The 19,235-nt window shown below is 33.2% G+C and overlaps 7 protein-coding genes and 2 non-coding genes across 9 annotated transcripts; 5 read left to right on the top strand and 4 right to left on the bottom strand.

Annotated features, from left to right (window-relative positions):
* Positions 1 to 6: 6 nt before the first annotated feature.
* NAEGRDRAFT_t48 lies at positions 7 to 87 on the bottom strand. Its single transcript has one exon. It is a non-coding gene; the product is annotated as a tRNA-Ser (tRNA).
* Positions 88 to 252: 165 nt separating this feature from the next.
* NAEGRDRAFT_t49 lies at positions 253 to 325 on the top strand. The gene has a single exon. It is a non-coding gene; the product is annotated as a tRNA-Ile (tRNA).
* A 1,977-nt stretch (positions 326 to 2,302) lies between these two features.
* On the top strand, positions 2,303 to 6,244 carry NAEGRDRAFT_78220 (abc transporter; the record flags this gene model as incomplete). Its single annotated transcript, XM_002682134.1, has 1 exon — positions 2,303 to 6,244. The coding sequence occupies one exon, from the start codon at positions 2,303 to 2,305 to the stop codon at positions 6,218 to 6,220; it is 3,918 nt and encodes a 1,305-aa protein (XP_002682180.1). The 3' UTR covers positions 6,221 to 6,244.
* Positions 6,245 to 7,077: 833 nt separating this feature from the next.
* Positions 7,078 to 7,851, top strand: NAEGRDRAFT_62816 (uncharacterized protein; the record flags this gene model as incomplete). The annotated part of the gene is made up of 1 exon (XM_002682133.1): positions 7,078 to 7,851. The coding sequence occupies one exon, from the start codon at positions 7,078 to 7,080 to the stop codon at positions 7,849 to 7,851; it is 774 nt and encodes a 257-aa protein (XP_002682179.1).
* A 128-nt stretch (positions 7,852 to 7,979) lies between these two features.
* NAEGRDRAFT_62815 (uncharacterized protein) lies at positions 7,980 to 9,323 on the bottom strand (the record flags this gene model as incomplete). The annotated part of the gene is made up of 1 exon (XM_002681972.1): positions 7,980 to 9,323. The coding sequence occupies one exon, from the start codon at positions 9,321 to 9,323 to the stop codon at positions 7,980 to 7,982; it is 1,344 nt and encodes a 447-aa protein (XP_002682018.1).
* Positions 9,324 to 9,710: 387 nt separating this feature from the next.
* NAEGRDRAFT_78219 (uncharacterized protein) lies at positions 9,711 to 12,050 on the top strand. Its single transcript, XM_002682132.1, has one exon. The coding sequence runs from the start codon at positions 9,872 to 9,874 to the stop codon at positions 11,981 to 11,983; it is 2,112 nt and encodes a 703-aa protein (XP_002682178.1). The 5' UTR covers positions 9,711 to 9,871; the 3' UTR covers positions 11,984 to 12,050.
* Positions 12,051 to 12,982: 932 nt separating this feature from the next.
* Positions 12,983 to 14,209, bottom strand: NAEGRDRAFT_46034 (uncharacterized protein; the record flags this gene model as incomplete). Its single annotated transcript, XM_002681971.1, has 1 exon — positions 12,983 to 14,209. One exon carries the CDS (start codon positions 14,207 to 14,209, stop codon positions 12,983 to 12,985), a length of 1,227 nt encoding a protein of 408 aa, XP_002682017.1.
* Positions 14,210 to 16,378: 2,169 nt separating this feature from the next.
* On the top strand, positions 16,379 to 17,119 carry NAEGRDRAFT_46033 (uncharacterized protein; the record flags this gene model as incomplete). The annotated part of the gene is made up of 1 exon (XM_002682131.1): positions 16,379 to 17,119. One exon carries the CDS (start codon positions 16,379 to 16,381, stop codon positions 17,117 to 17,119), a length of 741 nt encoding a protein of 246 aa, XP_002682177.1.
* Positions 17,120 to 17,198: 79 nt separating this feature from the next.
* NAEGRDRAFT_78218 (guanine nucleotide-binding protein G(o) subunit alpha) lies at positions 17,199 to 18,877 on the bottom strand. The gene is made up of 3 exons (XM_002681970.1): positions 18,497 to 18,877; positions 17,890 to 18,366; positions 17,199 to 17,822 (listed from the first exon to the last, which is right to left on the bottom strand). Exons 1-3 carry the CDS (start codon positions 18,849 to 18,851, stop codon positions 17,233 to 17,235), a joined length of 1,422 nt encoding a protein of 473 aa, XP_002682016.1. The 5' UTR covers positions 18,852 to 18,877; the 3' UTR covers positions 17,199 to 17,232.
* Between the last annotated feature and the right edge of the window lie 358 nt (positions 18,878 to 19,235).

Below are 19,235 nucleotides of genomic sequence, written 5' to 3'. Positions count from 1 at the left end.
CAAAATCGTTGAGGATGGGATTCGAACCCACGCGGATTTCTCCACCAACTTAGCAGGCTGGCGCCTTAACCACTCGGCCACCTCAACTTACATTACAATACAACCACACTATCAACTTGTGATGATTGACGAGATCTGCTGTATTAAAACAATTTTAATAATGAATTGCTAACAGCTAGGATAAATTGGATCTCGCACAAATTGTTATTTGTTTTATTACATAATTCTATAGGTTATTTGTAATGAATGTAAGCTGGCGTAGCTCAGTCGGTAGAGCGTTGGTCTAATAAGCCATTGGTCGCCGGTTCGATCCCGTCCGTCAGCAAACCATTTTATTATTTAATTTTACGGATATCGATCAAAATGCCACAACAATTCCTCCTTACACCGAAAGACTTTGTAAAGAGATTTGTAAAGTTTTTCAAGTCAGGTCAATATATTAAGAGATGTTTAGAATTGTAAACTTGTGTTTCCAATTCCATATTGAATTTTTCTAATATGCCAATAAAATAGAATGTTAGGAAAGTGAGTGTAATATTCGTTTTGATATCGCATGATTTGATTCTCTCAAATTCATGTAGAGATTAGTTTCGTCTTTTTGAGAAGTGGATGAATTTGAGAATGGTTGTATTATTGCCGATGTTGTTATCTGAATACTACATTTGAAGAAAATTCATATCGGCAGCCGTTTTCTTAAATTGTAGTGATGAACACAAATTTCGTAATGGAAGCATTTACGGAACCACTTGACCATTTCAGTATGTATTCGAAAAGTCCTATAAATTAACAACTGTGCCGTTAGATTCTGAAACAATAACAAAACAAAACAACTAAACAAAACTAATCAAAACTATTCAAAATGAACACTCAAACTTTCCTCGTCATGATGCTCTTGGCTTGTATCATGTTCTTCTTTGCCTCACCAATTAATGCTCAATATCACGAATCTGAAGTATATGCTGGTGCTGCTGAACAAGGATTTGCTGCCATGTTATTGATTGCTATCTTGGCTGTTATTGGAATGGTATTCTAAACAAACCGTTTCTTCTTCTCTCAATACTTCTGACGAAACCATTTCTCTCTAACTGAACACATTTAGCGCGAATTCAGTATTGCCACAAAATGGCATACACCACCATGTATTATATTGTAATAAACCATTCTAACCCTTTCAAATGAACGAAACCATGACTTCTTTTGTGGAAAACCATTAAATTGAATTATATAATATTCAACAATATCAAAATGATATTGTAATAATAAAACATGTGATATTGCAAAGTGGGCTCTTCCTATATTGTGATAAACTGGATATTGAGTATGATTAAAAGGTAATTGCGAACTCTTAGTCTGTTTGCCAAGTGTCGAAGCCTGATGAAGCAACAAGAGCATCATCTGCCATATAAATTTCATCTACCTTCTAATAACATTTCCTGGTAGCTATCGTTCCATTCTTCATCAATCAACAATATAACATATTTTGAGTCATAGTTGTTAGATGTTGTATTGAAGGGCTGCAGAGTAGGAATCCTTAAACCGCTATGATGCTGAATTTAATATTATGATGGTACCAGACTAACAAAAAGCCTGATTAAATTATAATCATATTATGTTCTCCAATAGCTTTTAGTATCATGTATGAACCGCACGTCTACACGGTGTACATCCAAGTGTATTGCTTTTAGACAAACAACAAGACGATGAACATGTCTCTAATAAAGTGTCTTGTTTATTTTTTATTTGAAAAAACCGTTACTTTGGAAAACCGCCAAATTTGATTGCTTTTTAAATTTTAATAAAAAAATCCACACTACAACAACATCATGATTGGATAAAACAACCCAACAAGGAGTCTTCTGCTCAAGAAACGAATTACGAATTATTATTATAACAACATGTAACCATTCCGATTCGAAACATCATCATGTCCAACATTAGAAGCACCCATCACACCTTCATCAATTGCTGAGAATTAGTAAATTTAACCTCCTGAGGATCACGGAGTATTCATTCAACATGAATTATTATAATTCACTTCTAAATATTCAATCAAATTTAAACATTCCAATGGCAATCAATTTTGAAATTCTCATTTTCAAGATTGAGGTTCAAATTAACCACAATATCTGAGTCTCATTAGTTTACAATGAGATTCCCTTGAAATCAACAAGAAATGCTTCCTTACTACTTTCAAATTCACCTTTGAACCTCTTGAACGGTAACCTTCGGTTATCCTTTAAAAAACACAAAAACACGTTTTTCAATGAATGAAAATATCAAAAAAACACAACAACAACTTGAAATGTCCCAATGCTCTTCAACATTTAGAAGGAAGGAAACGATATATGACGAAACAGCATATTCTAATGGATGTTCGATTGGACATTTATGGAGTGCATTCACGTTTAGTTCAGTACAGCCAATGATTAAGAAGGTTTTTTCTAAAGGATTTTTAGAATTGAATGAATTGACCAAGATGCAGCCATCATGGGGATTTAGATCAAGCTCGAAACCCTTTGAAAAGTTTATTGAAACATTTGAGAATTCAGCTGAAATTTCCACATGGAAATGTGCTTGGTTTTTTGTCAAGTTGTACTTTTTACAGATTGCTTGGGCATTTGTATTGAAATTGATATTGATTGGTTCAGAAGTTGCAAGATTATTCATTTTGAACATTATTTTGATATATTGTGAAAGTACACTTTCCAATAATGACTTGAATATTGAATCAGTTTCATATATTGTTGGTTTTTGTATAATCCTATTTATTTGTAAGGTTGTGAAAACATTCTGTGCAGATCACGGCCTATTCATTGCTCAAGAAATTGGAGAGTTTACAAAGAGTTCCCTTTCTAATGCAATTTACAACAAGACACTTAAACTAAACTCTAGCTCCAAGCAAGAATACTCAACTGGAACGGTTATGAATATTGCAACGACTGACACTGAAAAGTTCGAATGGTTTTACTATCATGTTGAAATTATCATTGGAGCTTTTGTTTACATTTCAGTTTCCATTTCCTTCTCAATATTTCTTCTAGGAATTTCAGCACTTGTTGGATTCTCTGCCATTTTACTTGTGATTATTCCAATTTCTATTGTTTGTATGATTTGGGAGCAGAGAATGGAAAAGATTATAGAGTCGAACCAGGACGAAAGAAGTGAAATTATTTCACAATTAGTTTCTGCTATGAGATTTGTCAAATATTATACAATGGAGAAACTATTTAAAGACAAGATTATGAATATTAGAGAAACTGAGATGAGAAATATTAAGAAGGGGTTCATTTCAGACGCAGGAATGGAATGCTTGTGGAATACTTTTGCTCCTTTCATTTCATTTGTCAGTTTCGTCCATTTTTGTTATTTCAGCAATCAATCTTTGAGTGTTAGTCTTGCATTCTCCTTCCTTAATGCTTTGGAATTGGTAAGATATGAAACAATTCAACTTCCTTCATCTGCATTACAAGTTTCAAGAGCAGTAACTGGATTTAACAGAATTGTCAAGTTTCTGAGAGCTGAAGAAGTTTCACACCAAATTGCCCAAGTGGAAAATGATGAAATAATTACAGAAATGAAAGATGCTTCATTTACTTGGGATCCTGTTGATTCTACTGAACCTGTTTCTTGTTTGAAAGGAATGAATTTGTCAATTAGAAAGAGTGAGTTTATTTGTGTTATTGGAAAGGTCGGTTCTGGAAAGTCATCTTTCTTATCTTCATTATTGGGAGAAACTAGACTAATAGATGATGGCTGTTCCACTTTCCAAAAACAATCTAAACTCAAATATGCCTACTGTTCACAAGATTCTTGGATTAGAAACCAAACTATTCGTGAAAATATAACTTTTGGTGAAGAATTTAATTCGGAAAGATATTCCAAAGTATTACACGCATGCAATTTAGAAACTGATCTTTATCAAATCTCAAAAGAAATTTTAGATTTGAGTATGATTGGTGAAAATGGTGTCAACTTGTCAGGAGGTCAACAATTGAGAGTTTCCTTAGCAAGATGTCTCTATTCGAACGCAGATGTTTATCTATTGGATGATCCTCTCTCAGCAGTTGATGTTCACACTGCAGATCATATTATGAAATTTGGAATACTTCCACTTTTGGAAGCTGGTAAAACAACAATTATGGTCACGAATCAAATTCACTTTATTGACAAAGCAGAGAGAATTCTTGTATTTGAAGATGGAAAAATCATTCAGAATGGAACTTATCATGAACTTTATCAAGATTCCAATAATGTATTTAGAAATTTGATTGATGAGTTTAGTAAAAAGAAGGAAGAAGTCGAAGAAGATTTATTCGAAACTGAACAAGAAGAAATCAAGCCAACTCTTCAACTACTTCCAAATGATGACGAATCATTGGAGAAATTCACATCCATAGAAGAAGAACAACGAGTGAAGGGAACAGTTTGGGAAAATTACAAAACTCTTCTCAAGTTTGCTGTTGGTTATAACAAGCCAATATTTGTAGTTATTTGCATTCTTGGAATTATATTCAAAATTCTTGATGTTGTTCATCAATATGTCCTTACCAAATGGTCAACTGATGAGAAATATGAAAATTTCACTTTAATTTTCTATTTAATGACTTATTTAGGAAGTGCTATTCTTTATGTATGCGTAGATGTGATGGGTAATTTCCTTGCTCTATCCCATTATTTGAATACTGCAAAGAAACTTCATGAAAAACTCATGAACAGTATTGTTAATTCTTGTATTACCTTTTTTGATAATACACCAGTGGGTAGAATTATTGCAAGATTTACCAGAGATACTAATCAAATTGATAGTGAGTTGAATTCATTGTTGAGAGAGTTTGTTCCAGTTCTCATGTTTTGGATTTTTGGCCTAGTTACCATTTTAATACTTTCTCCATTTTCCATATTTATTTTAGTTATTTTATTCCCAATAATCTTGTATTATCAAAGTTACTTTAGAGTTACATTGAGAGAATTGTCAACATTGTCTGGAATTTATTCATCTCCACTCAGTTCTCAAATATCCGAAACTCTTAATGGCCTTCAAACCATTCGTGCATTTGGAAAGGAAGAATTAATGAAAGATTTATTCGAATTTAAGGCAGATAACCACGTACACGTGAGATATAATATTCAGTGCATGTACAAATACTTTGATATTCGAAATGAAATATTGGGTGGTCTTGCCGTTTCGGTTATTATCATGTCAAGTGTTTTAGCATCTGGAGGTCCACTTGTTGGAATGATTATTCTACAAGCTACTTCAAACTTTGATGTTTTATATTACTTGTCTTATTTATTGGTATTGATAGAAAATGGTTTAGTTTCCATTCAAAGAATTGACCAATATTCAAATTTGGAAAGTGAAAAATATGAACCTGAGGGAGTAGGTGAAAAAGTTGAAAGCTTTGCGAGTGAGGGAAACATTAATTTCAACAATGTATTAATGAGGTACAAGAGTTTAGAGTCGAATAATCAAGTGACTAACAAATTAGTTCTTAAAGGAATTAATTTAACTATTAAGGAAAAGGAAAGAATTGCTGTTTGTGGAAGGACAGGTTGTGGAAAATCAAGTTTAATCCAATCTCTATTCAGAATGCAAGAAATTGAATCAGAATCTTCCATTTTGGTAGATGGAATTGATATTAGAAATGTTCCTTTAGAAACTTTGAGAAGTGCCTTGTGTATCATTCCTCAACAGCCAACACTCTTTAAAGGAACATTAAGAGATAATCTTGATGGATATTCACAATTTACAGATCGGGAGCTTTGGAATGCATTGGAAAAGGTTGGAATGAAAGATAAATTATTCCAACTTTCGAATGAAGAAAGTGATGAGATTCAACCTCGAGCAACAGGATTAGGAATGGAAATATCAGAAAATGGAGAAAACATCTCAGCAGGTACAAGACAATTACTCTGTCTTGCCAGAGCACTTATTCGAAACTGTAAAATTCTCGTATTGGACGAAGCCACAGCTCTCTGCGATTTGGAAACTGACAAACTAATCCAACAAGTCTTGAGAAATGAATTCTCCCAGAAATGTACTGTCATTTGTGTTGCCCACCGATTGGAAACTATTTTGGATTATGATAAAGTTGTGGTCATTGATGATGGAATTGTGAAAGAATTTGCAAGTCCAACACAATTATTAAACGATCACTCATCCATGTTCTATGCAATGGTTCAAAAACACAACAAGATTCAACTTGGATCCTTTCAATAAACCAATTTTATATATTTTTATTCTAATCCATATCTATACCACAAAATTAATCTCCAAATATTCCATCAAATTCTGAATATTCTTCAATTCCAAAATATTGGTCGAATGAGCACACACGAACATGTGAGGTCTATTCACTGCTTGTGCTATTTTACTATTCACAATGTAGAGAATTGACTTGTCGAATGGACTTTTCACATCTCTACTATCTTCCAGATAGAAACAACAATTCAAATGAGGTTTTTCGGGAGCTGAGCAAAATTCAAATGTGAAGCGAGAATCTTTCATTTTGCTATTGAGTAGATTGAGAAGGAGAGAGTGATTGTAGCATTCAGAGGAATAGTTTTTAGTTATTAGAATTGGAATACGAATCTGTTCTTGCAAAGACATTGGAATACTGAAGGTTGTGAACAGTGTGGTATAAATCGAAACTCCAAGTTTACATGAAAGTAATAGAATTGTAGTATAGAGTGCAGTATTATACCATGTGAGGGATTTGGGAGACGAATCGTTTAGAATAACTTCCAAAGCTGTAGATGATGTTTCTTCAATATCACTGGGATTAGAAACCACAGCCAATTGCTGAAATTCCACAACTGGGTCTGTTGTAGAAACCTCAATCAATGATTGTGGCGAGTTATTCGAAAGTGAACTTGGGCTGTCAGTATTAGTTTGTCTCGTTCCAAGCAAATATCCAACTAATCCTGCAGCTGCAAGATATACTAATCTACCCATCGTTTTTTTTTAAAGTTTAATCACGTTTTCTGATGACAGTCTGTTTAGGATTGTTGAAAAATCACGTTTCAAGGAATGTTAAGATTGGTAAGGAGGAAAATCACGTTTCGAATAACAAAAAAATGAATTACGAAAGAATCAGAATGCACCAAGAGCTTGCTATGGAAGATAGAAATGGATGGATTTACTTGTTGGCAAACTTTCTACCCTTCCTTTTGTTTTTTACAGACAATAGTCGAGTATCGTATAGAAATTGGTGGGAACTCTTATTGACAATTCTTCATCACGAAGATGCTGGTTCAATTTTCTTGTTCAATTTGAGATTTTTAACTTCCTTGGGTTATTGTACTACCCAGAAATTGACATTCTCTCAAAAATCATCTCTTGCCGTCTTGGTTTCAGTTTCACTTTCGTATATCTCAATCATCTTGTTGTCAATCTTTCAAATGATAATGATAAGCATTCTATTTTTGATCCAGCCAACATTAGTAACATGCAAATACTTTGCCAAAAAACCAGATCAAAACAATTCTCTTCTCGAAAACAAATTTCAAGAAAATTACAATTCATTCACACCTAATTCTCCAACTCTTGTCAAATCCCCAAGAATTGACAATTTATTCTATGAAAATATTCCCCACATGGACAAACTTGACGAAACGATTTTCAATCACGTTGAAAAATCACCAAGATTTACACGAAAGATTATTGTAAAGAGTTTCATTTTTATATCAGGAAGATCGCCAGATTCGCTTGAAAGTTTGACTCCAAAAGATTTCATTTTCGTTGGTGCACAAATGAAACGCATTGTACACTCTCCATATATTTCGAGAAATGGGTATCATTTTGAAATTTTGGCGAGTGCATCAAAATTGCTTAAATCTGTAAAGGAATAAATTTCAAGTTTACAAAAAACTTTACAAAAACTTTACAATATTTACAAATTCAAATAGTTTAAAATAATTAAGATTTGTTTCCTCTTAAGTAAATGAAAGGTTTATTCTTTTAGTCATGTTTCTTCTTCTTATTTTTTAACAATGCAAATGGATTCACATGAGAGGGATGATTTCTTCTGGAAACATTTATCCAATGCCAGATTTAACACTTCCAAATATTGAACTTGGAAAAAGTTGTCAATTTCCTTAGTTGGGGAATTGATTGATAAAAAAGGAATTGTATGATCACTGTTAACCATATCTGGAAAATTATTATCCTTTCTTTCTAAAATATCCCATTCATGGAATTGTTTGAGTAAATTGAGTTTCATTTGATCTGGTGTAGGATCAGTTTCGTCCAACATGCTAGTAATTCCCACATTCTTTGAAATGTAATTCTGGTAAATATAAGTTTCGTCTATCTTGGTATAACAATAAACAGATTTCACATTATGCTCCTTTGATAGAAATCCAGAAATTCTTCCAAAATATAACGCAATATTATTATCACTTGTGGAATTATAGGCGAAACTATTCTCCAATGGAAGAGTTACAATTAAAGCTTGAGGTTTCAGTGAGAATTCTTCTTCTTCTCGATTGACTTTTTTATCCTCTTGGTTACCATTCAATTTCATCATTCCATTCTTTGTAACAAATAACTTGTTCAATAAGTCATCTGTCAAACTCAAAAGTGTTGGCATTTGACCGGCAGTGGTAAATTCGAAAATTCCAGGCAAATCCCAAATCCAAAGAGATTCCATTCCCTCAACATCATCCACATTTTTCTTGAGAATTTCAGTGGTGAACGACGACAAATAATCATTACTTGGATAACTTCCATAAAATAGTTTGTAAGCTTCTCTTGCTTGTTCTGTGCTTCCTACTGGGAATGGAACATGTTTGGAACCAAGTGTTTTGAAGATATTGTTGAGGAGGGATGATTTGCCACTAAATGTGATGGACATGGATCCAATGATTACATTTTTGGAAATGGAAATTAATTTGTCCTTAATAGAATCGAATAGTTCTTGCTTTCTGTCTGGAATAGACATTTCCATTAATGTTAGAGTTTCTTGTTTGAAACTGTTGGTATTAATATCTAGAGCTTCGAATAACAACCTTCCACTTTCGGTTTCCACCTTAATGGACATTAACTTTTGTGGATGAAGTTCAACTGCATGATGATAGATACCACCATCACGTTTTCCATCACCTTTTAGTAATACTTGCTTTCTCACTGTTTTACCATCAAACTCACAAGTTATAAAGAAATTGGAAATTGGTTTCTTATTCTCAATATAATTAAAATGTAATTCGAATAGAGTATTGGCCAATCTCACATAGGAGGAAGATACAGCAGGATCAGAAGGTTGAAAAAGTCCAACTACACTATAAATTAAAGGTTTAAAAACTCTAAAGGCGAAAGAAAGCATTTTTTGTTTCGAATAAGCAAGTTTAATTTACCAGTGTGACAAATTTAAAGGGATTTCGAAACGTGATTCTCTATAACGTGAGCAAATTACAATAGAAACAAATTACAACCACAGAGGATCCTGGTACACACTGCCAGATATATATTCTTGCAGGTGGAAGAGCTCTAAAAAGAAAATCTCAAAACTTACTAATTTCCAAAATTAATAATATTAGCACTTTATCAGAATCAGAGTTTAGTTTCATCTATTCAACTTTTAGCAATGCAATTTTGAAATTAAAGAATATTTTTCTCAGATTTTTACAGTAAAATGAAAGTACCATATTTGGGTTGATCTATTCCAGCTAATTTTCCTTTTTAGGGCCACAAAAACAAATCAAAAAAAATAACAACACTTGTTTGCTCAGTTTTTCCTTAACGCGACTTTTTCTGATCATCAACAGCAAATTAATATTTACTGCTCTCGATTTTGAGAATTATGATAATGATCATCAATTTATTTAAATTATTTAAATTATTTAATATTGTTGTTGTAAATAATATACAAAAATGACGGGAAGTTTGAGGAGTAATCCATCATCACAGGCATCATCATCATCAGTGATGAATAGTCATCATAATCAACATCAGATAAAACATACGAATCATCAACAACAACATCGGAATGATTGGGAAACTTTAAAGAATTGGACACATTTGGTGATGAATCAAACTGTGATTTATAAGGATCGAGTGAGGGATTGGAAGGAAGATTTTTGCAAATCCTCAAATATATCTTGTAATAGTATTGACTTATTGGTGTATTATTTATTTATTTTTATTCTAGTATTTATTTTAAAGGCGATTATTGTAAAGTTATTTAAAAAGTTTATAGTTCCATTCTTGGAGATTAAGCAACACTCTGATTTGACATTGGAGAAGGAAATTGAACAATTGGAAAAGAAGCACATACCCAAAGCTGGTAAAAGTTGTGTAATTATTGGTGGTTCTATATCTGGGTTGTTGTCTGGGTGTGTTCTCTCACATCACTTTGATCAGGTTTATATTGTGGAACAGAAGGAGATGGTTCCTGGGCATACGATGGTGGCTCACGGACATCAGACTCATATCCTATTGATGAAATGTATCCAATTGTTAGACAAGTTATTGACCAAGAATGAAAAATCATTCACTGAGAGTATGGTCGAAGAAGGTGCCTTTGAATTGAGTATTGATATGGCTGATTATAGAACAAATGGTAAACCGAGAGTACCACTTAATTTATTGAACTTTCCCAACATGATTATGATGTCGAGGACCTTTTTGGAAAGTTGGCTCAGAGATTATGTAAAAAACTTGAAAAATATTATAGTATTGGAAAAGACAGAGGTGAAGGATATTCTCTGGGAACGATATCATGAGGAACACTTTAGTTCATATGACAGTATTACCAAGAAGATTTTCTCTGCAACGTATAGTGAAATTCCAGATCATAATACCATTTCAGATACATCGAGTTCGAGCTCTCAACAACAATCTAATTCACCCACATATTTGGGAAATATCGTTCACAGAGCTGTAGGAGTACAGATTAGTGGAGAGAACAAGTTTGATGCCATAGGTGGACATCCTTCAATAGATGGAAAGACAAGCACACTTGATGCCAGCTTGGTCATTGATTGCAGTGGTGTTTATACCAAGACACCAGAGTGGATTTTGAATGAGGTGGCAGAAATTGATCACCGTGCCAAACCAATGAAGAAAACCAAAAAGAAGTCTCAAATCACAAACGTAATGGCAATATTCAAGATCAAGCCAGAATGTCTCTCTGAGGGTTTCTACATGAGAGAAAAGAAACCTCAATGGCTAACGGTCTATAGTAATGAATTTCCCAAAACTGAACGAGTAATGGTCTATAGAATTGAAAATAATCTTGCCATGTTTATTGTCAGTAAATTGGGAACATTTGAAAAGGCCAAAAACCTAAAATCCAAAGATGCAGTTCTCCAATTCATCAAGCAAGAAATTCCAAGTGCTTTCAAAGTATGTGAGGAGTGTTTTACCAAGTTTGTGGGAGAGGGAGAACCACCAGTTATGGATTGGAGTATTTACAGGAGAGATTATGTCTTGTTCAATCATTGGGATACTTTGCCTTCTCTTACCAATAAGAGAGGTAAGAAATCAATTGTAGAGGGATTCCTCGCTCTGGGTGATGCTGTTGCCTCACTTAATCCTTACTATGGAAGAGGAATTGCACTGGTGTGTGAATCTTGTTTAGCATTGCATGAATCATTGGTTGCTTCTCGATTGGAAAAGAAGAAGAATCGACAAAAGCACGTACATCCACTTCCCTACACATTCAACTTTACGTTTAGTAGAAATCTTCAACTTGTCTTTCACTATACCTATTCCTATGTTTGGTTTGTGGATTACTTGGCAGAGGCAGTCTTTCGTCCTCAAAATATTTCAAATCTATTCACACGATACGTAATTTCACCTCTACTGAAATATTTCATATCACACAGTTTGGAGGCATGTGAAACGGATTCATATGTCTTTCTCAACAATATTCGATTTCAAAATATGCTTCTAAATTGGAAAACTCTCTTTTTGGACTTTAAATATTTGTGGCATGTTATATTTCCAAGTGTTCATTCTCAAACAACTCTGGTTCCTCCCTGAATGAGTTGCAAACCAGTAGTTGGTTTAATGTTGGTTTAATTGAAACAATAAATAGGTATTTTCTTGTCATTGGTTCATTCTAGATAGAAGATTATCAGAATACCCATTCCTTCGAAATTGGCAAGTTTCATATTTTGTAAAAATTGATATTATGCTTGGCTGTTCATCTAAACTTTGATTTCTTAGAACGAGGATGATAGCCCTGGATAAACAAATCTAGAGGTCGAAATTGTAAGGAAAATTCAACCACTTTCAAATTTAATTAAACCTATCGATGCCATCGCCACTGATGCCAACTAGGTAATACCGATAAGGTGATTGCTAAGGCACTCCCTGTAATGACATCCAACCAAGGGATGATTCAAGAAGGTAAAAGAAGCAATTTGAAAAAACTATTTCTAAGCTTAATGAAACAAAAGAAATCAAAGCCAAAGTTTCAAGCTCAGTTCAATGAGGTTTCTAGATATGGATCGATTCTATTAAATCTATTATTTTCCATCTCAATCAATCAAAAAATAGTTTTATTAAACTACAATAATTGTTTCATTTCACTTATGTATTTGGCTCCTTCTACGCCAATTTGATTGCTAGTAATATGAAGTGATGTTAATTGTTTCATTTCACTTATGTATTTGGCTCCTTGTCACCAATTTCGATTGTCATAATATTAAGTGATGTTAATTGTTTCATTTCACTGATGTATTTGGCTCCTTCTCCACCAATTCGATTTACACTAATATTAAGTGATGTTAATTGTTTCATTTCGCTTATGAATTTAGCTCCTTCATCACCAATTCGATTGCAGAAATATCAAGTGATGTTAATTGTTTCATTTCACTTATGTATTTGGCTCCTTCTAAGCCAATTTGATTGTCAGAAATATCAAGTGATGTTAATTGTGTCATTTCACTGAGGTATTTGGCTCCTTCTACGCCAATTTGATTGTCAGAAATATTAAGTGATGTTAATTGTTTCATTTCACTTATGAATTTAACTCCTTCATCCACCAATTCGATTTACACTAATATTAAGTGATGTTAATTGTTTCATTTCACTTATGAATTTAACTCCTTCATCACCAATTCGATTGCCAGAAATATCAAGTGATGTTAATTGTTTCATTTCACTTATGAATTTAGCTCCTTCAACACCAATTCGATTGCTAGTAATAACAAGTGATGTTAATTGTGTCATTTCGCTTATGAATTTGGCTCCTTCAACACCAATTTGATTGTCACAAATATCAAGTGATGTTAATTGTTTCATTTCACTTATGAATTTAGCTCCTTCATCACCAATTCGATTTACAGAAATATCAAGTGATGTTAATTGTGTCATTTCACTTATGTATTTGGCTCCTAAGCCAATTTGATTGTCAGAAATATCAAGTGATGTTAATTGTTTCATTTCACTTATGAATTTAACTCCTTCAACACCAATTCGATTTACACTAATATTAAGTGATGTTAATTGTTTCATTTCACTTATGAATTTAGCTCCTTCAACACCAATTCGATTTACACTAATATCAAGTGATGTTAATTGTGTCATTTCACTGATGTATTTGGATCCTTCTAAGCCAATTTGATTGTCAGAAATATCAAGTGATGTTAATTGTTTCATTTCGCTTATGAATTTAACTCCTTCAACACCAATTCGATTTACACTAATATCAAGTGATGTTAATTGTTTCATTTCACTTATGAATTTAGCTCCTTCAACACCAATTCGATTTACACTAATATCAAGTGATGTTAATTGTGTCATTTCACTGATGTATTTGGCTCCTTCTAAGCCAATTTGATTGTCAGAAATATTAAGTGATGTTAATTGTTTCATTTCACTTATGAATTTGGGTTGTTCTAAAGAGTCAAGTAACCGGCGAGAAACTTTAAGATTAACAATACTATTCATGAATTGACTTTTCATGAATAATTGAACTCGTTTCTTTGTAAATTTTTTGTTAAATTGAATAACAAGTTTTGAACGTTCCTTGATCACATTAAAGAATTGTTTTGAAATTAAACAACAATTATTTAAAATAAACCATGAATCATCAATCATGGAAATTATTTCAAAACAAACATCATCTGAAAATATTTCTTGTTGGAATTTCACACTCTTTTTTGCCTTCTCTTCCATAATATTAAAATTGTTAGTGAATATTTCCTCCGAATTAATAAATTGATGATAATTTTCAAAATCTTGTCTATTTCGTTTGCTCATTTTTTTCTAAAATATCAAAATTCCCTAATGACGGAAATAAGTGGTAGTTTGCAAAAAATCGAGGGGTAAAATCAGGTACCACTATCTGAACAGTGGTTTTTATCAAATCCAGACCTGGCTTTTTGAAAAAGTGAGGGGTTGATTTGCAATAAATTGAGGACTTGAATTTTTTACAATCATAACCTAAACTTTTATTAAGAGTCAACTTAGCAGAATGGAATGGTTGGAAAAATGACCAAGACCAAATGAATCAACAAATGAAAATGTGAGGTCTTTGAGGTTAGTAATTGGCTCCGTGAAAGTGTGAGTAAATTTCCCATCCACATAATTATCCAAAATAGCAAATACAGTATTGTTCTTCTCAATAAAACTTGTGATTATTACACTTCTAAAATATTAGTTGCAATTTAGCCATGAAACCACTTACTTTCCACTGCTAGTAAAAGCATATTGAGATTGATTTAAGTGAAAAATCCATTGATTTGACACTAGCAATGTTCCCTGAAACAGTCTTGACCACCAAATCTGAAAGGGATGTATTAATACGGAAATCCTAAAGATATCAATAAATTAATTAATTTAAATACTTACATGATTCTTATCGATTAGTCGTAGAATTAAATACCTTTGCCATTTTGCCAAAGTTGAGCACATATTTCAACAGAGCATCTTTAGTTTTACATAATAAATGATCTTTGGAAAGCAATTCTCCTAATAATTTCAATAACAATCCAATCTTTGATGTTGCAATCTCGCAAAATACAATAATAAAGAGAATAATTGTTATTGCTGTAACAACATTCACCGCCTACCCCTTATACATTGTTGATTCGTCAACAATACTACTACTATTGTCATTTAAATCAAATCCTCCCAATTCTCCAAAACTGAAACTCACTTGCTCATGAAAAATTACTTCTTGTTGTCCAGATTTCAAATTTGATTCATCTATTTCCAATTTCAAATTTCCAGTTAATAATTGTTCCTTTGTTACATTTTTGCTAATATCTTCATAGTCTCTTTTACAACCTTCTTGATACGTTTTCGTTCTCTGTATGTTTTTGTGTATTGAATGTTTTTCTTCTTAACGTCTTGTTGATTCATTTTTAATGTTTCATAAATGATAGACTTCTTAATTTAGAAATTCTTCTTTCCCAATAAAAGTGCTTTCTGTAGATGGTGTTGGAGCCAAGATTAGATTTGAAGAGGTTGTTATTTCAGATAAAATCAATGAAGGAGAACACCTTGACATTCAGTTGGTAGAGGATATTTGCTTGACTTTTCAAAATGGGTGTCTCTTCAGTGAAATCAAGGACAAGATCAAAGACTATTTGAGTTCAGCTTGGAAAAAGAGAAGAGTCGAATTGAAGTTGAATAGTGTTTGTGACTTGTAAATTGGTGTGATGAGTGTGACAATTCTAAAAATTGAATAAACCAAATTTGTGTGCTATGGTGTGTTAGCCATTTAGGAATTGAATTTTGGTGGTCTGTTGTTTTTCGGAATGAGGTAGTTGTTTTTCAAAAGTAGCCGCCCTCTATTCTTTTTTCGAAAAATCAACTCCCGAATTTAATAAAACTTAATAGTTAAATACAGGGTACAATTTATGAAAAACACCAACCCTGTTGTTTAGCTGTGTGATTCTGATGAAATGTGGTAGATGATTTGTGTCAAAGTAGGACCTAAATTCATTTTTTTTTTGCTCAGGTTGGTTGTTTTTTGCCGTTCAGGGGTAAATGCCGTCATTAGGGAAAAATTGAGATTTTTAAATAAACAGCACAACAAGTCTTGCAGCTCTGAGAAATATTAACTTTTATTGAATGACGAGTAACATGTCTTGGTCTCCCTCCGATGATAAGGTTCTCTTAAAAGTTGTTTCGGTCCAATGAGGAACGTAATATTATCTAAGGTGCTTTCTGTACCTAGATACCTCTCAAGCGTAGATGCTATTCCACTTTCACTATTGGAAAAATTGGAAGTCAAAATTAGTGGAATTATTAAGAAAAGAATTGGATGTGACAACAGGCTCTCTAAAGCCGTTATATATGGTGATAAATCCCAGGGTGGACTTGGACTTTCATCTCCAGTTGATATAAGTCACGTGGAAAGGATGGCATCTGTCTGTAGGTTTGTCAATTCTACCTCTCCTATCACCCAAAATCGCAAGAGCCATGATAAATAAGGCGCTCAAGGGTGAAACTACAGATTCACTGTGGAAAAATGCTGCCGCTACAATGAAAGATCTGAAATATTACTTCAAATCCACAGATAATGGATGGGTCTTGTGTAACCGTACCAATCACAAGCCTGTCTCCAACCTTAGAAATGCTATCATTGAAACTCAGCGATCCAAGAAAATTATTAATAAGTTGGGCCAATTAGACAATGACTATAATTGGCATAATAGCACTCTCTCCTTCTGGAGAAACTCTCTCTTGTCTTATTATCAGCAAAGACTCCTCTACTTTAATCTCCACCACTCAATTTTACTAGGTAACGACAGTATTTGTGACAAATGTAATGTCAAGGAAGATTGGACCCACGTATTCCAAACTTGTCCCAAATGCAATCCTGAAAAGGATGAACTGTATGCCACATGGGACGCTATCTCCCAGAAATTTAGCCTTAACAAGATTCGTTTCCCTCCTGATATCTCAGAATCCTCTCAACTTAGGATAGAATTTGATGGTCGTTGCTCCCGTAATGACTGGCTTAACTGGTCTAAGCGCAAAAGAATACCTAAGAATGTGGCCCTAGAAGTCTACAAAGCACTAGCTATTTATTTGGAAAATTGCTACAAGAACTCAGTGTGGTACAACCGTCCCAATGCAAGCTTCACTATTAACAGGAAATACCTCTCTGCCTACCACAGGCAGGCTCAGTCTAACCAACCACTTAGCGTCAACCCATAACACTTAAACGCTGAACCGAAACTTACTGGTTGTAGACCTCGTCTCTCAGGTCTTTACGATACAAGAGACGTTAATAAATATTACAATTTAACTTTTATTGAATGACGAGAATTTTAAAGATAATGAACCAAATCATCCTTATATATTTCTTCCACCATTGTTTGTTCCAATAATTCTTCAACAAGATTACTTCTCACATCATCAGCATCCATTGCATTCACAACCTTGATATTCTTTTCAGTTTGTTTTCTGCGATCGGCATTGGAAATTCGCTCCATAAATTTTCTCTTGACAAAATCAAATGATTTTTCATAAATTTCATCAGAGACACATTGTCTATCCTCTAAAAATCCAGTCCAATTGTTAATGATATCTCTCTTTATCTTGGTAGTGTCTTCGTTAGCTTTCAAATCTTCTGGACAATCTTCAAAACAGACAGATAAACTGGTATATCTCAATTTTTGTTTGAAAATGTCCTTCTTTGTAAAGATGAGGAAGAGAGGATAATTCTCATACTCTGGATTATTGGCAACACTCTCGAAAATTTTCAAAGATTCGTGAGTTCGGTTGGTGGTTTCGTCTTCGTAGCACAATTGATTATATTCTGAAAGAGCTACGAAATAAATGACAAAGATCTTTCCTGTTAACTTTTGAGATTCGGTAAACATGTATTTCCACTTCTTTCTTTCATTTTTCTGACCACCTATATTATTATTCATAAATTTACACAAAATTTCACATTTTACAATCAAAAATATGATTTCACTTACCACAATCCCAAATATTAACCAAAGTAGAACCATTATTAAATGCAAATTCAACATGTGTAACACCAGTTGTCTTTCTTTGTGAAATTAACAAATCCTTATCCGATGGTTTATCTCCCCGATGAACTGCAACAGCTCTGGAAAAATAATAATTCACATCCTCAACCGGAACCGATTCCACTTGATTTTCCAAAAGCATTTCCGTACAGACCTTTCTCAAAATTGGTTCATTGTTCCACATTTCAGCAATTTCCTCAATCAATTTCTGATTATTCGGATGAATAATGTTGAGAATCTTCTTTTGATCGAACAGATCGAATACTTGCTGTTCAACTTCATCAGATTCTTCGTGATGATATTCTGCATTTGGATAATAGAAATTCTTTCGATTGAAAATGGCAATCAACAAATCGAAACATGGAACGACAATTCCTTCTTGCCAGAGTGATTGTGTAAGATCTTCTCTTTTACCTCCCAATACTATTTTCAATGATATTGATTTTTTGTTTGTAAATATTTTTTTAAATATATTATAATTATATTAAACATGTTAAATATTTTGTAAAATAATTTAAATTATTACCTTGTAAAGAAAAGGAATAATACTTACATTTGAATTGTTTTAAAACTGTGGTTTTGGCACTTCCTCCTGTTCCTAACATGATGACGTTCATTCTCTTCTTTACAGGTTCTGAACTTTCGTCTAATAAAATGTTATAATCCTGAGGGTTTGTAGTTGGTGAGGAAGATCTTTCGAATACTACATCATTCAGGGATGTTGATCCAGCACTGAGTGGTCCCTTTGATGACGTTCTTTTTGTTGGAGATGAAGGAGATGCTTGTATTTCGGTCGAGTTTCGTCTCAAGTTTCGGCCAAGTGGTTGTTGATAGAAAGCTTGCAGAGATGAAGTAGATGAATCCAGAGAGAACGAACCCGACTGGGATATGATGAGTTTATTGCCCATGTTTTTTTATTATGAATATTATGAAGGAGCAACTGAAGTATTTTTTTTGATTAGACACTTGACGTTGACATAACTTTGAAACCAAGTTCATGAATCACAGACAAAAATCTAAGGCACACCACTTACTGAACTGTCTAATATTCGAAATCAAAGTAACTTGTTCCACAATTCAAAGATTGTTCCAGTCATTCCATCTTCATTGAAACGAAACATAAACATAAAAACAAACTAAAGATCTCTGTAAGAATTGCACCTTAATAATAATATCGATTGAGTGAATCATCTTCTCACGCGAGTGCAATTAATACTAAAATTAATTGATAAACAACAAAATTTTTCAGATTTTTGTTAAAATTTTTTATGGCAACGATTCTCAAAAAATTT

This window comes from Naegleria gruberi (genome assembly GCF_000004985.1).
Source record: "Naegleria gruberi genomic scaffold NAEGRscaffold_4, whole genome shotgun sequence".
Classification (NCBI taxonomy): Eukaryota; Heterolobosea; class Eutetramitea; order Acrasida; family Naegleriidae; genus Naegleria; species Naegleria gruberi.
Note: the sequence above shows the minus strand (reverse complement) of the source record. Positions and strands in the feature narration are given on the sequence as shown.